At 48.0% G+C, this 20,783-nt stretch overlaps 2 protein-coding genes and 1 pseudogene across 2 annotated transcripts; all 3 read right to left on the bottom strand.

The window, feature by feature from the left end:
- Positions 1 to 166: 166 nt before the first annotated feature.
- Positions 167 to 2,083, bottom strand: Tmem179b (transmembrane protein 179B). The gene is made up of 5 exons (XM_051146074.1): positions 1,958 to 2,083; positions 985 to 1,172; positions 769 to 903; positions 528 to 606; positions 167 to 367 (listed from the first exon to the last, which is right to left on the bottom strand). Exons 1-5 carry the CDS (start codon positions 2,051 to 2,053, stop codon positions 206 to 208), a joined length of 660 nt encoding a protein of 219 aa, XP_051002031.1. The 5' UTR covers positions 2,054 to 2,083; the 3' UTR covers positions 167 to 205.
- Positions 2,084 to 2,129: 46 nt separating this feature from the next.
- Positions 2,130 to 12,254, bottom strand: Taf6l (TATA-box binding protein associated factor 6 like). The gene is made up of 11 exons (XM_051146070.1): positions 12,199 to 12,254; positions 10,568 to 10,727; positions 10,061 to 10,147; positions 8,958 to 9,108; positions 8,792 to 8,842; positions 8,272 to 8,366; positions 5,142 to 5,216; positions 4,804 to 5,024; positions 4,387 to 4,519; positions 3,011 to 3,139; positions 2,130 to 2,913 (listed from the first exon to the last, which is right to left on the bottom strand). The coding sequence occupies exons 1-11, from the start codon at positions 12,204 to 12,206 to the stop codon at positions 2,152 to 2,154; spliced, it is 1,872 nt and encodes a 623-aa protein (XP_051002027.1). The 5' UTR covers positions 12,207 to 12,254; the 3' UTR covers positions 2,130 to 2,151.
- Positions 12,255 to 19,987: 7,733 nt separating this feature from the next.
- Positions 19,988 to 20,662, bottom strand: LOC127189794 (40S ribosomal protein S23-like; annotated as a pseudogene).
- Positions 20,663 to 20,783: the final 121 nt, after the last annotated feature.

Below are 20,783 nucleotides of genomic sequence, written 5' to 3' on the forward strand. Positions count from 1 at the left end.
CTATTTGGTTTAACATCAAGAACTTCATACCGTTATGAAGAAAAGTAACATATTATTTTGGTACAAAAAATGTTGAGAAAAAGCAGAGGGGGAGGCTGTTCTAACATTTCCCTCCTGGAGGGAAAACTGAGGTCCCAAGGAGGCAAGAGGGTCAAAGGCACTTAGGTATAGAGATTCTGGATGTAGAAAGCACTCTGAGTATCCTTTAGGAGTGACACTGGCGGTGTGCAACAAGGGCATCCGTCTCAGAGCTCCACTCTGGGTCACCCCTCTTCTGCGACTGGTATGGGGTGGCTGGAAACGTGCACTGAATGACCTGGAGCATCAAGACCACACCCCACAGTATCAGATTCACCCAAGAGGAGGTCTGTGAGAGAGAACAGGGACATGAGAAGGGAACCATCTTCAATCCAGTACTACCCGCACAACATCTGTCTGGTCAGACTATGGTTATAAGCCCCACGGTTATTTTGAGCTTAGTACACATTACTAGAGTTATTTTATCTTAGCATATCCCTTTGTCTCACTTCAGCGTTGTGTAAGTTGGTATAAAACTGCACAGCAGTTCCAGGAGGTGTCCACGAGAATTTCTGGGCTTCAGAGCAGCTGTGAGGTCAAAGAGACAGTTGTGAGAAAGAGGGGGCATGCTCTAAACACACACGTGTCCTTAGAGATCGGGGCCAGCTGATGGGGATAAAATGGGAACTTAAATGATCTGTCCCACCCAGGGAAGATAGTCCCTGCCAGGCCTCCCTCCCTGTCCATTACCTAATTGTACGGTTCAAGGAGATGATGGAATTGCAGAAATAATTGGTGCCAAATCGAAGTATACAGGCAGACACTAAAACCAGGAAGATGGCTATAGCTGAGATGGCCAAAGCAATTCGGAGCCCTATAAAGCCTCTGAGGGAGAGAAAAAAAGCTTTGTGGCTGAGATGAGACTCTCCTCTCACCTCAGTCCTGTGTCCTCAGTAGGGCAGTCACCTGTGGGAATCCTCGATGCAGCTGCTGTAGACCCAGAAGAAGAGAAGCAGAAGACAGTAGAGCGCCAGCAGGCCTGAAGCCCCAGCCACAAAGTAGCAGAGGGAAGGGGCTGAGGGACGTGACAAGGCCAGAGAGGAGCCATTGAGGGCAGCCACACCATACAAGGGGCAGCTACCACCGAAGGAGCCCTGTGGAGAGACGCTGTTGAGTCCTTCAGTTCAGTTTCCCAATGTGCAGAATTCCATCAGATGTTGTGGCTAGTTTACAAGTTAGGTGAAACAAGCAATTGATAGGGATCTACGGGAAACAAAACCTGCAGGGCCCATAAAGAATCAAAAAATTCAGTGGGTTATAAATATAAAGAATCGTGCTGGAGAGATGGCCCAGTGGTCAAGAGCACCGCTTGCACTTCCAGAGGTCCTGAGGTCCCAGCAACCACATGGTGAATCACAACCATCTATAATGTGATCTGGTGCCCTCTTCTGCAGATAAAGTACTCATATACAATAAATAAAATTTTTTAAAAAACGAAGAATCGAAGAAAAATCAAGTTTGGCCTCCCCTGTGAACAGATATTCTAGAGTAAACCCTGATGTTGCCTGCCCTTTAGCAAGCTCTCCTAATCTGTAAAAATAGGCGTTTTACCCTCCTATAGTGACTCAAAGTACTCTTTTACCAAGACCTCCCAGCAGTAGTAAATGTACGTTTCTCATCTCACACATCGCCTTACAATCATCTGACACTATTATTGGGTGGATGCACAAACTGGGCCTCATCTGTGTGTCTCAGCGCCCTAGTAAGCTTATGCAGCAATTAAGTTCATATTGGGCTGGAAGACGCTCGGCTTGTACAGTTCCTTTGGCAAGGAAACAACTTTGGGGCGCTCTGGCCCCAAGCCCGGTGTAGCCACCGTGGCCAGGCCCCTTGCCGGCCGACTGGACCCCCAGGCCGGCCGCCCGCCCCACAGCCCCACCTGGGTCCGGGTCAGCGCCGCGGCGGCCACAGCCCCACACAGGAAGGCGACACCGAAGAGCACGAGCTCAACTCGCTGCAACCAGGGGAGCGCCATGGCGCCCAGGCCACCAGGAAGCCAACTGCCTAAGCCCCGCCCACGAGTACAAATACGTCACTTCCGGGTGCAGCTTTATTCTGGGAGGCAAGGCTGCCTCACAGAGGCAGGTACAAAGAATAGTCCGAGAGCGTCCAGCGCCGGGCTGGGCGGCCAGTGCGGCCGATCATGGGCAATTTCTGCACGTAGCGGGACGCAGGGCTGGGCCCGTAGGGCGCGGGGAAAGCAGTTTGAAAGAGGCGCCCACGGCAGCGCCGCCCGGCTTGACGCCCCGCTATTATAAACCGGAAGTGAGGGGCGCCGCGGGGCGCGAAGCGGCTCTTCTGGAAGACATCACGGGTTCCCGCGCCCGGACCCTGCTGCCGAGGAGTGCCCCGCGCCCGGTGCACGCGCGGCAGAGGCCTACTCTCCGAAGCGGCGGAAGCAGCCACGGGGGTACCGCCGCACGGGCTCTCGTCCCCCTGCGGGCTGACCACGGCGCTGGCGGTCAGCTGCGGCATTTTCCTCACTGAGTCCGGGGCAGCCGCGGGCTCCTTCTTGTCTCCCGGTGGTCGTGGGGCTGTGGGCGTAGGCTGGCCAGTGCCAAAGCGGATGGCTAAGCTGTCACCGAAGAAGGCATATAGCTCACGGTAGATGTCTGCAAGGGTCAAGGAAGATGGGTCCTCTGGTCCCGTGCCCCCTGGCGGCAGCGGGAGACCAGGTCCAAAGCCTGGTTCTGCGCCGCCCCCGGGGGGAGACTCTTGCAGGAGAAGGCTGTCCCAAGGCAAGTCCTCTGCACGATGGCACCCTCTCCCACCAGGGCCACCTTGGTTGGGCTCTGCTGCCTGTGCTTTCATCTTCAGTAGTCGCTCTACGGCCACCTGTAAACAAAGAGCTAGTAGGAATCTGGGCCCAGGAGTCATTTCAAAGTAAAACTGCTAAGCTCCTGCAGAAGGGGAAGCTGGGGCTGGGGCTCACCAGAATAGCTCCATAGACTTTGTGCCCATCTGCTTTGACCTGAGCATTAGATACCGAATAGTCATCCAGCACTGCCTGCAAATTTGTCCAGTAAGTGGGCAAATGTGGGTACAAGACTCGTTCCACTGCCTAGAAGGGAAAGAGGGAAAGCAGTTAAGCAAACTTTTCCCATATGTACTCTGAATACCCTTTCTCACAGATCTACTTGATTGCTGACAGAGCTCAGTCCTCAATTCCAGCATTGAAATGACCCCACATTTCTCTGGGATCTACTTTATGTACAAGCTTTTGGTAAGCATAAGGAATAAAGACATATACAGAAAGTATAAACTGCCCCATTACTGGCATTCACCATGGGCTAATAAGGCATAATTAATCATTACGCCATAGACACTGCTTGCAGACTGCTAGAGAACACAAGCAGCAGGACAGTGCTGTTCTCACTAGGGAGACTAGAGCTCAGTTCAGACCATACACATAAAAAACAATACTGTAAGCCGGGCATGATGGCGTATGCCTTTACTCAGGAGGCAGAGGCAGGTGGATTGCTGTAAATGCAAGGCCAGCCTGGTCCACAAAGCTATTCCAGGACAGTAAGGGCGACACCGAGAAACCCTGTCTTGAAAAACCATCAAAAACAAAAACAAAAAACAGTTTCGGGCTGGAGAGATGGTTCAGCTGTTAAAGGCTAGGCTCACAACCATAAATATAAGAGTTCGGTTCTCAGCACCCACGCTGTCTCTCCAGCCACAAAAAAACCAAAACAAACAAACAAAACCCAGTTTCTTGTTGTTGAAATGACCATGCTGGGAGCCCAGACCAGGCCTTGAATTCATAAGAATTCTCTTTCCTTAGCTTCCCAAACACTAAGATTATAGGCTGTGGAGTACTGTAGAGGAATTTTAATTCAGAACAATGGCTGCTCTGGCAAGAGATAACATCAAAGAAATTGAAGGTATATTTCCTAACATGGTGTTATGGAATGGACAGGAATTTAATTTTTTTTTAAAGCAAATAGGAGTTCTGAAGAGATAACACATTTACATATGATAGACAGTCAAACCGGGCGTGGTGGCGCACACCTTTAATCCCAGCAGTGGGGAGGCAGAGGCAGGTGGATCTCTGAGGCCAGCCTGGTCTACAAAGTGAGTCCAGGACAGCCAAGGCTACTTGGAGAGAAACCCTGTCAAGAGGGGAAAAAAGAAAAAAAAAGGACAGTCAAGGTATACTGTTGGCTCTGTTTCTTAACAATTAAACTTTAAATCTGGCCTGGTTATCAAACACACACCACTTTCACAATAAAATACACATGCATACTATTTTTCCAATACACCTAGCCATTGTCAAATATCTGTGAGAAAAGCCAGTGTCCTCACCTTCCAGCCTAGAGCATGCAGCCCTACCACAGCCCCGTAGTGAGAACAGAGAGGCCGAACGGGGTCTGTCAGAACCTTCTGCAGGGAGAGCAGAATCTGCTGATAGAGGCCACTTACAAGGTCCCCATGGGTCCTGTGGGAGCAACAGTCAGGACAGAGAAGCAGGGACCACACATAAGGAGCTGAACATTTGTAGGGTACTCTGGGATAGGCTGTCAGGTTTGACTGGCCCAAGATCCAAGGGACAAAAGACTAAGATCTTGGTATATTTGTAAGTGTCAGCTAGGGAACTTTAAGGAAAGGTTCCACACTCAACATTTAATCTAAAAGCCAGAGGCTTTACACAGCGCCCTACCACAACCCAATCAACTCTGTTAAGCCATCCCACCCTCTGCTCAGCTTAACCCCAGTGGCTACCAGAAGATGTGGCTGAGTAGAAGAGCAGCCCCGTCTCGCAGAGTCCAGTGGTCATTCAAGGGGTTGATAGAGGCAGCCAGTGGCTCCAAGACACAGTAGAGCACGCTCCCCACCAGGGACCGGACATACGGCCCCAGGCAGAGGTGTGGGTTCCGTATCAGGCTCCGTGCCACCTGCAGTAGTCGGTGCAGCTGCTCCAGGTCATGGCTTACAGATTTAACCTATTTGCAGAGGCGGGGGGCTTAGACACAGGGAGACAGGAGTCTGCTATCCCAACAGCATCTGCTATGAACCCTAAACATGGCAGAATCATCTTCACTAGAAAACTGGTCACTTACCCCACTAACCACATAAACAAAGTAAGGCAGGAGTGCTGCAATCTTGGAGTTTGTCTGCAGATCCTGGAGGGCAACCTGAAAGAAACCACCTCAATAAAAGGAAACCACCGTTCTGGAGGGTGGGTTAGCAACTATTTGTTATATGAAATATTCATGCCCTGAACCAGAAATTGCATCCATCAGTTTTATCCTAAAGAAACCCACTGATGCAAACAAGAAAAGTACTTTCTGTTAATTTATTTAAAAAAAAAAAAAGTGACCCCAGGCAAGGTGTGGTACACAAGGCAGTTAGAGGACAAGTTCGCAGCCAGCCTGACCCTCCTTTCAGAAAGGCAGGGCCCATGAGAGTGTTCAGAGTTTGATAAAAGCACATGTTGACCAAGGCCATCAACCTGAGTTCAAATTTCAGAAACCATGTAAGATAGAAAAGAGCCACAAAGTGTTGTCTTACCTTCACACATGTGCCATAGCGTGCACAAATGTGTGAGCACACACAACAACAACAACAATAATGAGACTATAATCTAATCGTCCAATAATATTTTTGTTTTTCTTAAAGCAAGGTCTGATGTATCCTAGGCTGGCCTTTAATACTGTAGCTGAGGAGAACATTGAACTTCTGATCCCCTGCGTCCCATGTCCCAAGAGCTGGAATTGCAGGTATTCACCAGCATGCCTAGTAATTCAACATATTTTTAACTAAGAAAAAGCCGAGCCAGGCATGGTGGTGCACGCCTTTAATCCTAGCACTTGGGAGGCAGAGGCAGGCGGATTTCTGTGAGGTCGAGGCCAGCCTGGTCTACAAAGTGAGTCCAGGACGGCCAAGGCTACACAGAGAAACCCTGTCTCAAAAAAAAAAAAAGAAAGAAAGAAAGAAAGAAAGAAGGCAGAGGCAGGCGGATCGCTGTGAGTTCGAGGCTAGCCTGGTCTACAAAGTGAGTCCAGGACGGCCAAGGCTACGCAGAGAAACCCTGTCTCGAAAAACCAAAAACAAAAAACAAAGAAAGAAAGAAAGAAAGAAAGAAAGAAGGAGCTGTAGGACTGGCTTGGTGGCTGAACCTGTAATCTCTGCACTTGAGAGGCTGAAACATAAAGATTGCTGCCAAGTTGAGGCCAGCCTGGGTTTCCATGGTGAGTGCCAGGCCAAAGGGTACATAGCAAGACTGAGACTAAGTCCCTCTCTCAAACAAAACAAAAACCAAGGGTAAAAAAAGGTAACTTATAGCCGGGCATGGTGGCGCACGCCTTTAGTCCCAGCACTCGGGAGGCAGAGGCAGGCGGATCGCTGTGAGTTCGAGGCCAGCCTGGTCTACAAAGTGAGTCCAGGATGACCAAGGCTACACAGAGAAACTCTGTCTCGAAAAACCAAAAAAAAAAAAAAAAAAAAAAAAAGGTAACTTGTAAGACCAGATACCCCTTATGTTTACATTAAGGTAACCCTGAGTAAGTGAGCAAAAGACTGCATGCTTCTATAGCGTATGTAGCTCCACAGTACATACACACTGGTATTACCTTCAAAGACAGAAGACATTTATTACAACAAAACTCTTCATCCAGGGCTAGAGAGATGGCTCAGCAGTTAAGAGCACTTGCTGTTTTTACAGAGGACCAAGGTTCAGTTCCCAGCATCCACTAACAACTTAGACCTGTAACTCTAGTTCTAGAGATACATGAGCTCTTCTGACCTTCACAGGCACTGAACAAAGATGGTGCACTTAAATGCACGCAGGCAGGCAGGCACTCACTCACATAAAATAAGAAATAATTCTTTAAAAAATCGAAAAGCAGCCCAGTGCTCTGGCACGCCTGTAATCCCAGCACTGGGAGGCAGAGGCAGGCAGGTCACCTGAATTCAAGGCCAGCCTGGTCTACAAAGTGAGTCCAAGACAGCCAACGCTACACAGAGACCCTGTCTCCAAAAACCAAAAAAGAAACAAAAACAAAAACTAAAAATTAAAAAAAAACAAAAAGCAAAAAACCAAAACAAACAAAAACAAAATTGTAAAGCAGTTGGTTTTAGGACAACCAAGGCTATACAAAGAAACCTTGTCTTAAAAAACAAAGCAAATAGCTGGTGTGGTGATGCACAGCTTTAATCCTAGAACTCCAGGGGAGACAGGCAGATCTCTGAGTTCATGGTATGCCAAGCCTGGAACCAGGCTACACAGAGAGATTCTATCTCAAAAAAAAAAAAAAAAAAAAAACAAAACCATAAACCAAACAAAGAAACCTACTCCATCCATGAACCACTATGACCGGGACTCTCCAAACCCACTGGATAAAGATCTGAAAGGGAAAAGGAGTTTAGCTCCCAGATCCCACAGCTGCTAGCCATAGGTGACTAAGAAACAAAGCCAAGAGCTAAGGTTTTGTTTCCTCTGGTTTTATTGTCCTGCGGAGACAGGGTCTTACAAAGAAGCCACAGCCCAGCCTCAATTTTGCAGTCTTCCTACCAGTGCTGAGATTATAGGCCCATAGCACCATGGCTGCCTCTGTTTGTCTTACAGTGTTAGGTCTCCAATCTAGCCCTGTGGACATGCTCGTCAATGCACTTGGCCTAGCAGCCAAGTTCTGAGGATAGAAACAGATGCTTGCAATGTGCTTAGTTTTTTAAGCGAAACAGCAGCAGCCCGATGTGGAGGATCTACACCGCACACAGTAAGGTCACATGATTGGGTAAACTACAGCACTCATCTGACCGCAGGCAGATGAGGAAAGACCACTGGTGGGAACTGAGTCTGCAGAACAGGCTGGGTTGGGCACCTGGGGGCACCTAACCTGTACCTCTATTTCTTCTCCTTTCCTTACCAAATCCAGATAGATAAGTAAATGCCTTGTTTGGCTCCAGATCAACGGACACCTCAAAAAGGGGAATCCAAATGAAGGTGTGGGAGCACAATCGTTAGACACACTGCTGCGCTGCCCTCTGCCCAGGGAATGAGGGTCTCTCTAGGCCATAAAGGGATCAGACATGGCACAGCAGGGGCCACTCAGGGCACACACATGACTAGAGGACAGGTCCCACCATAGGAACTAGTTCATATGTAGAAGCCAGGAACTAGACAGCTGAAAATATTTCATAAGGATTTAAAACTTTGACTTTAATGCCTAATCAGACCCATGGTTTCACCTTCATCAGCTGGGGATCATCTCCCAGTACAGCCCGGGTCACTTGCTGGTAGTATTTGAGCAGGTCATCTGTCAGTGAAGACACTGCACTGGGCACTGTGAGAGGCCAGGAAAGGAAGGAGTCACAGATGGGAGGGATAGCCTTCTGGAGGCTTCCTCAGCCTGCTGTCCAACAACCACCACAGCACCCACCCACAGGGAACCCACTCAAGCAGAACACTGGGCTCCATCTGCGCCCACCCACACCTCTGCAACACACAGTCCCTGCTCACGTCACCAGCTCCCAGTGTACAAGACTCAGGGGCTTCGGCATGCAGCCCAGACTTCTGTCTTGGCCTCCGACATACATTACCAATGGTAATGGGTCAGTATGTCACCCGTAACCATAAGCCTTCTGGACCTGTGTCCCTTTAGAACACAGCAGGCACTCATAAATGCTTGTGAGACGCAGGCCAAAAGGCACAGAGGCCCCTCACTCCTAGAGCTCTTCCAGACAGCCCACTCTCCACACTCCCATTTACCTGATCCTTGAGGTGCCAGGTTTCCTTTGCCGTCCAGATAGGAGACATGAACTAGAATCAGGGGAGACAGGTGTCTGTTAGGATTTTATCCCTCCGAATTCTGCCATACCTGAAAGCTGGCCCATCCAGTTCCTGTCCTAACCCCAAGAAGGCCCCTAGCAGCCACCTCTGACAGCCGTCTCTGCACAGCCCTTGGGGATGTTGGTGGCCAGTGCCAGCTCCACCAGGTTCACTTCTCGATCCTCTGGAAAGTAGAGCTCACCCTCCCTTGCGGGGCGCAAGGGCAATGCCTCCTGGGACCCATAGCCACACACAGCCTAAAGAGAAAGAGGATTGACAAGCTGAATGAATTCAGCGAGGGAACGAGAGCCAGGACGGGGCCTCCTGATTGGGGCAGGTAGCCTCTCCTATGCTGGAGGGCAGGCCACGGGCCCCTGAAGCGAGAGCCCGGGGCTCAGAGCTGTACAGAATTCACTGATCAGGGTGGGTGTTGTTTTTCTGTGCCCCACTGCTGTGTTGCCAGCCTCTCACATTCACACCCAAACAATCCTCAGGCTGCCTCTTTACCCAGCATGCCTTTTTATTCCTAGAGTACTTCAAGCTCAATTTCTTCAGCACTTTTTTTCTTTTTTTTTGGGGGGGGGGGCTTACTTTTTCAAGACCGAGTTTCTCTGTGTACCCTTGGCTATCCTAGAACTCACTCTGTAGACCAGGCTGGCCTCGAATTCACATAGCGTCCTGAGTGCTGGGACTAAAAGCGTGCACCACTACCTCCTGGCTTCGTTCATTTACTCATTTATTTAATGTATATGAGTGCTCTGTCTGCCTGAACCCCTAGCTTTACTTATTTATTTATTTATTTAATGTATATGAGTGCTCTGTCTGCCAGCAGGCCAGAAGAGGGCATCAGATCCCAGTGTAGATAGTTGTGAGCCACCATGTGGTTGCTGGGAATTGAACTCAGGACCTCTGGAAGAACAGACAGTGCTCTTAACGGCTGAGCCATCTCTGCAGCATCCCCCCCACCCCCGGCCTGGCTTCTTTAAGGCCTGGCTCAAGCTCTACCCCTTCTATGAAGCCTTCCTCATCCTCCAGGGCCCCCAGGGGCCTTTCCATTATTTGGAAACTCATATTCCTTTGGTCTGGGCCCAGCACCTGGCCTACTGCACTGTGTTTGTCTTCATGTCTCACCACATTGTCAGCCCTGATCTGAACAGGAGAGAGGTGGCCTCATGCCACCTGAGCCCTCTGTGGCCAAAGTCCACTTACCTCCACACTGCTCCACCTGAGAGCCCTGTTGAAGTCCTCCACTGTAAGTTTCCTCCGTTTGGTGTGTTTCATGAACTGAGAGCTATTCTAAGGGGAGGAACAGAAGCCAGAGTCAAGGGGCAGGGAGCAGATGTGGGAACCACCCCCAAACACACACACAAAGGAAATGGGGTAGACTGAAAACGCAAAGAGGGCCCCACACCAGTGATCAGAAAGCCTGCATTTCCAGCTCAGCCTTGGTACAACTCCCCAATGTCTCATCCCCCACTGTGTGCCTCAGTGTCACATGTGCAGAGTGACATGGAGAGAATGTCCTGAGAAAGTGCTCAGCAAGTGCTGTCTTTCCCAGAAGCCTGGCTGGCTAGAGGGGGACTCTTTAAAAGATCTAAACTGTCTCCTGCTCTCAAAGCACAAGGCTGAAGGCATACATGTGTTGAACACGTCAGTGTGTAACCAAGCAACAGGGAAGAACAGAAGAAGGGGTGATGGGAGCTGAGGCCAGCACACCTGTGTGGCCTCCCTGAGACGGTAGCACACGTCTTCAGCAAGCAGAGCGGCCACCTCATCACTCAGCTCCAGCCCCGTGCTCTCTGCCATGAGGCGGACTGACTCCCGAGGGATCTCCACAAACCTTCGCTCTTCTCTTTCTGACATGGCCCCGGTGGAGCTACAAGTGGAAAAAGAAGGTTGAAAAGCTGCCCAGTATCGTGGGGCCAAGCAGGACCATTCCAACCATGGCTGTTCCTCGTGCTCTTGAGCTTAGAGGCTCAGCAGGGCCCAGTCCAAGATGGCCAAGCAGGCAAGACCCCAGCAACAGCTCATAATTCTTTTTCTGTTTTCAGTTTTTCGAGACAGGGTCTCTCTGTGTAGCCTTGGCCGTCCTGGGCTCACTTTGTAGACCAGGCTGGCCTCGAACTCACATCGATCCGCCTGCCTCTGCCTCCCGAGTGCTGGGATTAAAGGCATGCACCACCACACCCAGCTGGGTTCATCGTTCTCTCGCTCTAAAACCACCCGGCAGCCTAAGCAGCCCGACAGCTCTGCTCCCAGTGCTTCCAGATGCTTTTGGAATAAAGAAAGGCTCTGCATGCGCTGTCTCCAAAACCTTGCTGTGTCTGCTGTGTTTCACACTTCCTCCCATGGCAGCATTCAATTCCTTATTTCAGTCCACTGTGTTTCTTCTGTTTGATGCTGCTTTGTTCTCCTTCCCGAATAGCTTTTTTTTTTTTTTTAAAGATGTATTTATTATCTATACAGTGTCCTGCCTGCATGTGTGCCCACATGCCAGAGGAGGGCACCAGATCTCCTCATAGATGGTGTGAGCCACCATGTGGTTGCTGGGAATTGAACTCAGGACCTTTGGAAGAACAGCCAGAGCTCTTAACCTCTGAGCAATCTCTCCAGCCCCCTCTCAAATATCATTGACTCAGCAGTCCATCACCTACTCCCTCCTTCAGACTCCTGTTCAAATGTCACTTGCTCAAAAAGGTCTTCCCGGGTTGTGTAACTGTCCCTGTACTTTGTCTCCAAAGCAGTTATGAGTCAGGTAGATGAATAGTTCAGAGCCCACCTGAAGTACGAAATGAGTTCACGGTTACCCTAAGAACTCTGACAATCTCAAATAAAATTGAAAACGAAGGCTGGAGCCAGGCAGTGCTGGTACACACCTTTAATCCCAGCACCCAGGAGGCAAAGGCAGGTAGATCTCTGAGTTTGAAGCCAGCCTGGTCTACAGAGCAAGTAACAGGACAGCCAGGGTTACACAGAGAAAGCCTATCCTGAAGAAAAGCAAAACAAAACAAAAAACAAAAACCCTGTAGATAAAGCTCAGAGGTAGAGAGCTTTCCTACCCAGAAGACAGCCTTGGTACCATTCCTCCCGAGGAGCTGTGCACTTTATTTTTTGAGACAGGGTCTCTCACTGGAACCTGGGGTCCACAGACCAGGTTAGGCTGGCTGCTCAGCAAGGCTCCTGAGACCAACCTACCTTGGCACGCTCAGGGCTGGTTACAAGCTCACCACACACAGCTTTTTTTACCATCAATCTCACTCTCTTTAAAGGGGTGCTGGGGATCAGCACGTGGTCCTCCAGTAGACTGTAAGCTGCACACCAGCCAAGATCATGGCCGGCTTGCTCACCTCTGCATCCCAAGCGTCCAGCAGTGTCAGCACATACTACGTCCTCACTAACACTTTGCTGAAAAAGGAAAGGACAGTTATTGTTTTGAGACAAAAGCTGTTTGGTTCTACACCTCATTCTGTAGAGCATGCTAACCTCAAACTCAGGGCTTTCTGTTTCTGCCTCCCAAGGGCCGGGATTAAAAGCATGGGCCACTACTCCTAGCTGAGAATAGCTCTATTTCTTTCTTTTTTTAAGACTTATTCACCTCAGTGTGCACTGGTGTTTTGCCTGCATGCATATATCTTTGTGAGGGTGCCAGGACCCCTGGAACTGGAGTTACAAGGCAGTTGTGAATCAGGGGGTGCTGGAGGATTCAACCTGGGTCCTCTGGAAGAGCAGCCACCTCTCCAGCCCAGCTATTTTTCTACACACATAAATGCCTGTGGCTTCCAGCTAGAAACATTCCATGACCCTATCCTATGAAACGAGATATATAGTGTTATATGCTGTGTCCACTTCACAAAGCCAAGGAAGTCATAGCTCACAGAGGTTGCCTTGACTGTCCAAGATCAAACAGTTAGCACTGAGTAATTCCGACGTCAAGGACCCACACCCTTGCTCTAAGTCAATCCAGAGTATTGTACGCTTCAGCTTCCCCATCCGTAAAATGGGAGCACTCAGTCTTGCTCAAGTGTAAAGCCAGGCGGGAATTTCTCTAACATGGTCCCCCTGTTGAGACCTCACAAAGTCCGGGTCTGTGACCAGGGTCTCTCAGTCCTCAGTCTCCTGTCCTGCACACCCTCATTTCCAAGTCGCTCTGAACAGGAAGCCTTGGAACCGACCTCCAGGGGACTCTGGGTTGCGCATCCTCAGACCCACCTTCGTTCATCCCAGAGCCAGAGGGCGTGGGGGTGGAGTAGGGAGGTCAGGGGTTACGGAACTTGTGTCACGTGTGCTCAGTGAAGGGGCGGGACCCCGCGGGCTCCGAGGCTAGTGAGCAGCCCACCGGGGGACACGGAGCCCCGGGTCCCGGCAGGGCCTGCTCACCTGCACACTCCGGCGTTGTGAGGGCGCCCTGATGGAGAGGCGGCGGCTGCTTCCACTCACCGGGCTCACACTAATTCCCTCTCTCGGCGCTCAGGCTCCGCCCTCCATAGGCGGAGCCAATCGGTGGCTGTCTGCTGAATTTCCCGCCCACCAAGGAGGCGTCCCACCTCAAGATTGGTCAGTGTGAATGTGCAGTAAAGGCACCGAGGCGTCGTTGGTCACGTGACTGGCGCTTCTTAAAGCAACAGCTCTTGTTGGTTGGCTAACAGGTATGTGTCACCCTGGCTCACACTGAATTAGAATTCACCATGTGAACCAGGCTGGCAGAATCCTCTGCCTCCAGGGTGTTGGGATTAAATGTGTGCGCCACTACACCGCTTTCCAGTTTCTGATCTTAAAAAAAAAAAAAAAAATTATGTTTGTGCATGTATTTGTCAGAGGACAGCTTGCAGAAGCTGATGCTCTTTCTTGTTCCACCATGTAGAGACCAACAGTTGAACTCAGGTTGTTGGGCTTTATACGACAAGCTCCTTTACTTGTTTTCTCCATCTCCCCAGTCCTGTGTAAAGATGGATACTGCTCACTTGTTATAGAGCCTGTCTAGAACTTGCAGGACATAGACTCGGTGAGGTGATCCACGCTTGTGACGCCAGGACTTGGGAGGTTAGAGTGGGAAGATCAGAAGTTCAATACTATCCTTGGCTACGTATCAAGCTGAAGGCTAACGTGGGATATAGGAAACCCTGAGAACGTAATTTTATTTATTTACTGTGGTTCAGATGATCAACCTACAGCTTTGCATCAGATAGGCAAGTGTTCTACCACTGAGCCACATCCTCAGTGCTCTTGATTATTTTTTTTATTTTTATTTATTTTTTTTTTTTTGGTTTTTTCGAGACAGGGTTTCTCTGTGTAGCCTTGGCCATCCTGGACTCATTTTGTAGACCAGGCTGGCCTCAAACTCACAGCGATCCGCCTGCCTCTGCCTCCCGAGTGCTGGGATTAAAGGCGTGCGCCACCATGCCCGGCTTTTTTAATATTTTTATTTTTTACATATACATTTATATCATTACACATATAGACAATAAACTACCTTCAGCAAGAAGAACCATGAAACAGTCAGGAGTTAGATAAATGTTACAGTCTTAGTGTTTTGGCTATTTGTATTTGGCGGCTTTAGAGAAAACATCTTTCCTATCTTGGTGCATCTAAAATTCTGAATGTAAATCAATATCTATCATATCTCATCATTTATCAACTTTTTAAAAAAAGATTTATTTATTTACTTTGTATGGATACAGTGTTCTGCACACCAGAAGAGGGCACCAGATCTTGTTATAGATTGCTGAGAGCCACCATGTGGTTGCTGGGAATTGAACTCAGGACCTTTGGAAGAGCAGTCAGTGCTCTTAACCGCTGAGCCATCTCTCCAGCCCCTATTTATCAACTTAAAACATCTATTTAGACTTAAAAACATCTTAACCCGTAAACAACTAAGCTTAATTGTAAAACTAAACTATCTGATCTTCAACCCCATCAGAGACTTGAGAAGGAATAAAATTGATTATCTGAGTAAACAGGAAATGCAGGTTAGTAGCTTCCAAAGTGAAAAAAATGACAGAGACAACTTGCTGCCTGAGCAGTCACCCAAAACTCTCTAACGTTGGAGAATCATCTTCAGCCTTCTGGCCCAATATATCTGACAGACATATTTGTGAGGCAGGAACTATTGAGGACTTGCTTACCCTGTCTTGGCAGAGTTTAGCTGTCAACTCTGCCTGCATCTAAGCTTGCCCATTTTAAGGCAGAATTCTATCTGTGTAGAAACAAGGACATTTTTCCTAGTGGCTTGTTTGCCACATTTGAAGCCAACTCCATAAGGAGGTTCTTTGATGCTTATCATCTTCTTTGAGGTTAGCTGGGTGTTTCCAGGAGTTAACCTGTCTCATTGTCAGTCAATCTTTTTTTTGTTTTGTTTTGTTTTTCGAGACAGGGTCTCTCTGTGTAGCCTTGGCTGACCTGGACCCGCTTTGTAGACCAGGCTGGCCTCAAACTCACAGAGATCCACCTGCCTCTGCCTCCCAAGAATGTGTAGCCTCGAACTCGTGATCCTCCTGCCTCTGCCTCCTTCAGCAAATCCTACTGGTGTGCGCCACCACAACTGGCAGTCAATTTTTAAAATAATAAAAAACATTTAAAATGCCATGTTCTGTATGTCTGAGGTTTTTAAAATGCCATGTTCTGTATGTTTGAGGTTTTTAAAATGCCATGTTCTGTATGTCTGAGGTTTTTAAAATGCCATGTTCTGTATGTCTGAGGTTTTTAAAATGCCATGTTCTGTATGTCTGAGGTTTTTAAAATGCCATGTTCTGTATGTCTGAGGTTTTTAAAATGCCATGTTCTGTATGTCTGAGGTTTTTGAAGGTCTTATCTATTTTACCTTATCTTTCTATAGAATCATATCTCTCTGTTGCACGTAAGATGTATATTCTTGTCATAAAAATAGATTAGTAATTGATATGCTCTTTATTATTATTATAATTATTTTGGTTTTTAGAGACAGGGTCTCTCTGTATTAGCCTTGGCCATCCTGGACTCACTTTATAAACCAGGCTGGCCTCGAACTCACAGTGATCTGCCTGCCTCTGCCTCCCAAGTGCTGGGATTAAAGGCGTGTGCGGCCACACCACCCCTGGCTTGCTCTTTATTATTTTAAAGAATCAACGGGCAGGGGTGGTGCACACCTTTAATCCCAGCACTCAGGAGGCAGAGGCTGGTGGGTGGCTGTGAGTTCGAGGCCAGCCTGGTCTACAGAGTGAGTCCAGGACAGCCCAGGCTAACACAGAGAGACCCTGTCCCAAAAAACAAAACAAAACAAAAAAAGAATCATTTTAATCTAAAAATGTTTAAATATTTATTTTAGGTGTATGAGTGTTTTGCTTGCATGTGTATCTGTTCACCATGTGTGTAATGGTGCCTGAGGAAGTCAGAAGAGGGTATCAGATTTCCTGAGGCTGGAGCTATGTGTTACCTGTGGGTACTGAGAACAGACCCCATTGGAAGAGCAAGCACTCTTGTTAAGATTTATTAGGCCAGGCATGATGGCACATGTCTTTAATCCCAACACTCAGAGGTAGAGGCAGGTGGATCACTGTTAGTTTGAGGCCAGCCTGGTGTACAAAGTGAGTGCAGGACAGCGAAGGCTACACAGAGAAACCCTGTCTCAAAAAACAAACACAAACAAAACAAACAAACAAAAAAGATTTATTTATTATGTTTACAGTGTTCTGCCTGCAGGCCAGAAGAAGGAACCAGATCTCATTATAGATAGTTTGTGAATGCAGTTCTGCCTGCATTTACACCTGTATGCCAGAAGATCTCATTATAGGTGGTTGTGAGCCACCATGTGGTTGCTAGGGATTGAACTCAGGACCTTTGGTAGAGCAGCCAGTGCTCTTAACCTCTGAGCCATCGCTCCAGCCTGAGGAAGTATTTTTAGACAGGGTTCGCTGTGTAACAGACCTGGTTGTACTTGACTTGCTTTGTAGACTAGGCTGACCTCAAACTGACAGATAGATCGGCCTGCCTCTGCCTTCTGAGTGCTGGGATAAAGGTGTGGTCCACCACCTCGGGTGAGTAAGTATTGCTGAGCCATCTCCAGCCCCAGAATTTATTTACTTTTTTTTTTTTTTTTTTTAATGTGTATGTGTGTGTGCACAGGAGTGCGGAGTGTGGTCAAGGAAGCCAGAGCAGTCAGATAATAGGTGGTTGTGAGCAACTAACATGGCTGTTGGTAACTGAACCCAGGTCCTGTGTAAGAGCAACAAGAGCTTTTAAAACTGAGCCATCTCTCCTGCTCTTATTTTTTAATGGCAGAAGGGAGCTTCCTGCGTGAGAACATGGACATACACCTCCACCTCTCTTCCTTTCAGGGTTTGATATTGCTGCTGCTACTGGGAAAAGAAAATCCTCTGAGACTGAGCTGTAAACGACAGATGGATGGAACTGGGGTTACCATGGCAACTCCACCTGAGGCTACTGACCCTGCTGAGTTAGGTTGACATTTGGTGTGGTTTCCATGCTTGAGCACCGAAGTGTGTGTCCACCCATAAAAGTGAGGCCATTCCTGAAGGCCTTAATTGATCACCTCAGGAGCATCTGGGCTGCTGCTGGCTGATCCTGATCACATTTGCGTGTCTGTCCACCCACTAGCCATTTGGAGGCAGAAGAGGATGGAGGAAGGCCCAGACCTGTCAGGGTTCTAGCAGATCTACTGAAGCTGCATATAATCTGTCTGGGGTTTATTTGTTCCCAGCTGGAGTAGTCGCAGAGCTTGGGAAGGCAACAAGATCCACATTACCACAGGAAAAAAGGCGGCCGTTGCGGATACTGTCTTAGATGTATCACCCTCAAAACAAAGCTACTTTGGCTACACTTTATCTTAAGGCCCTGTTACCAAACAGAGAATTCCACTGTTTTTTGTTTGTTTGTTTGTTTTCTTTTGTTTTAATGTTTTTAGGGCTGGAGAGATGGCTCAGAGGTTAAGAGCACTGGCTGCTCTTCAAAAGGTCCTGAGTTCAATTCCCAGCAACCACATGGTGGATCACAACCATCTATAATGAGATCTTCTGGCATGCAGGTGTAAATGCAGGCAGAACACTGTATACATAATAAATAAATACATCTTGAAAAAAATTTTTAACTTTTTAAATAATTTATTTAACTTTATTTTATGTGCATTGGTGTGGGGGTGTCAGAGCTGCCTGCTTCTGCCTCTTAAGCTCTGAGATCCAAGGCATGCACCACCATGCCTGGCAGAATTTCCACTCTTTAATGGGCAGATCTACAGTTGGAGAAGTTTGACCCCTAATAGTGCATGCTGAGACTGAAGGCCAGTCCCAAGGACATGCATACCACACTGTGAAAGTTATTTGTCTTCAGCACTATGTCTTGTCACCTAGCCAACCAAATAAGAGCCCATATTAATGTCCCTCCTGATCAGACCTAAAAAATTTCCACTTAACCCTGCAAAGAGCTTTGCTTTCCACCCTTTCTCCCTAATTAGCATGCGTGCGCGCAAACACACACACACACACACACACACACACACACGCTTTGGTGGTATCTCACTAAGTCTTCTACTTCTGGGTCGGAGAGATGGCTCAGCAGTTAAAGAGCACTGGCTGCTCTTCCAAAGGACCCAGGTTCAATTCCCAGCATCTACATGGCAGCTCACACTGGAACTACATTCCAGTTCCAGGGGAGTCTGACAGACATACATGGAGGCACAACACCAATGTGTATATATAACTTTTTCTTTTCCTTCTGAGGCAGCGTTTCTCTGTTTAGCCTTGGCTGTCCTGGGGACTCACTGTGTAGACCAGACTGGCCTCAAAATCAAGCAATCCACCTGCCTCCACCTCCTGAGTGCTAGGATTAATAAAAGTGTGCACCACCACACCTGGCCAATTTTTAAAAATTCTTCCATTTCTTTTTCTTTCTTTTGGTTTTGGTTTTTCGAAACAGGGTTTCTCTGTGTAGCCTTGGCTGTGCTGGACTCGCTTTGTAGACCAGGCTGGCCTTGAGCTCACAGCTATCCGCCTGCCTCTGCCTCCCAAGTGCTGGGATTAAAGGTGTGAGCCACCACGCCCAGCTAATTCTTTCATTTCTATCAGTCTAGTCTTTGGTGAATGCAGTCACTGCATCACTAGCCTGCCAACATGGTCCTCAACACAAAAGCTTCCTCTCACTCCCCAGACCCTGAGCACCTGGAAAGAACAAGTTGCTTTACTGCAGACCATTGCCAGGCCACTTTGGGACATTCCTGTATTCCCAAACTTTGGAAGGATGGTGCAAGAGAATCTCGAGGCCAGCTGGGTTACAGTGTGATTCTGTCTCAAAAATACCAACCTGTAGTTCCATTTTATCATTAGCTGTGTGTCCTGAAGCACGTTAGTTCACTTCTCTGATCAGCTTCAGAAGGTTACAAAGCAAGATAAGTCTATTTCATGGAATTGTTTTGAAGTTATGGGTTAAAGGAATTATATGTTTTGGGCACAAAGCACATTATGACTAGCCTGGGGCCAATTCAAGAGACACTAACCTTCCTGGGGCTGCAGAAATGGCTCAGCAGTTAAAAGAACTGATTACTCTACCTAAGCATGCATGCCAATGCCTCACAAGTACCTCCAACTTTGGTTCTTGGCCTCTTTGAAGGCACCTGCACTCCTACAGACACACCCCCCCCCATAATAAAGGATAATAAAAAAAATGTTTAAAAGAACAAAAAGTTTGACATTCTTTCAGACTTCCATAGTGCAGTGCTAACTTTAAAAGATCAAAGCCAGGTGCAGTAGCCTATGCCTTTAATCTCAGTGATCAGAAGGCCTGCAAATCTCTAGGCCAACTAGCACCACACAGTGAGACCCTGTCTAGCAAACGGGCTGGGAGGTGGGGGCAGCAGTCTAAATCTACTTTTCTCAAAATTTCAATTAAGAACATTTTGCTGTTTTTTGAAGGAAAAAAACCTCACTATGTAGAGTAGGTTGACATCCAATTCCAATTAAATACATTTTAAGCTGGAGGTGGTTGTGCACGCCTTTAATCCTAGCACTGGGGAGCAGAGCCAGGCAGATCCGTGTGTACAAAGCAGCCCAGTAGTGAAGGGAAAGGGAACCATATTAACTGCCTTCCTTCTATCATCTTCCAGTCATCATTTTGGATGCTTCAGTTTTTATTTATTAATTTATTTACTTATTATTATTGTGAGTCACCACACCTAGCAGCAGTAATTTTTTGCTTCTTCAGAACATGGAAGTTTATTACTGTTTGCACTGTCAAAATGTATGATCTTGTTCTTTCCTTCTTGCCTTTGTACAGGGCCAAAAGAGACACACTGGCTACTTTAACAACCTTACATCGGACTCCAGGAGCATCACCTACAGCGTGACCTTTTCAACCAAACCCAGCAACCAGGACTTCATCATTTTCCTCAATGAAGCTCAAGCCGCCATCACTGTGCACCGACGCTGTGAGCTTCTTGCGGTTCTTGCTGAGCTGCGTCCTGACACACTTCCGGAGAGCAGCCTTTGGCAGCTTGGCTTCAACCCCTACTGTTCCAGCGCGATTCCCTTAGCATGAGAAGCCCCTTCAAGAGGACTGGCCTTCATGGCTGTGCCCAAGTGTGCTTTCTTGTATTGTTAATCATACCACTTCTGGTCATGTCAGTGACTGCGGAGCTTCCTGGCAGTACGGAGACAACACTTGGCCATGTTGCCGGCACCATGGAACCGAGAGAAAGGCAGCATTAATGTTTTTGTTTGTTTTTCAAGACAGGGTTTCTCTGTGTAGCCTTGGCTGTCCTGGACTTGCTTTGTAGAGCAGGCTGGCATCAGAGATCTGCCTGCCTCTGCCTCCCATAGTGCTAGGATCACAGGTGTGCCACCTCACCCACCTTGGTTTCTTTATTTAAAAAAAAGCAGAAATATGGGGGCTGAAGAAATGGCTCAGTAGTTAAGAGCACTGGTTGCTCTTTCAGAGGACCCAGGTTCAATTC

Source organism: Acomys russatus, chromosome 5 (genome assembly GCF_903995435.1).
Source record: "Acomys russatus chromosome 5, mAcoRus1.1, whole genome shotgun sequence".
NCBI lineage: Eukaryota > Metazoa > Chordata > Mammalia > Rodentia > Muridae > Acomys > Acomys russatus.

Coding starts and splice junctions, on each gene's coding strand:
- Tmem179b (XM_051146074.1), bottom strand. CDS start 2,053: ATGGCGCTCCCCTGGTTGCAGCGAGTTGAGCTCGTGCTCTTCGGTGTC. Junction 904..984: donor TGCATCGAGGATTCCCACAG/GTGACTGCCCTA, acceptor TCTCTCCCTCAG/AGGCTTTATAGGGCTCCGAA. Junction 607..768: donor TCCTTGAACCGTACAATTAG/GTAATGGACAGG, acceptor TTGACCTCACAG/CTGCTCTGAAGCCCAGAAAT.
- Taf6l (XM_051146070.1), bottom strand. Junction 10,148..10,567: donor GTCTCAGGGAGGCCACACAG/GTGTGCTGGCCT, acceptor TCCTCCCCTTAG/AATAGCTCTCAGTTCATGAA. Junction 5,217..8,271: donor ATGATCCCCAGCTGATGAAG/GTGAAACCATGG, acceptor GGTTTCTTTCAG/GTTGCCCTCCAGGATCTGCA.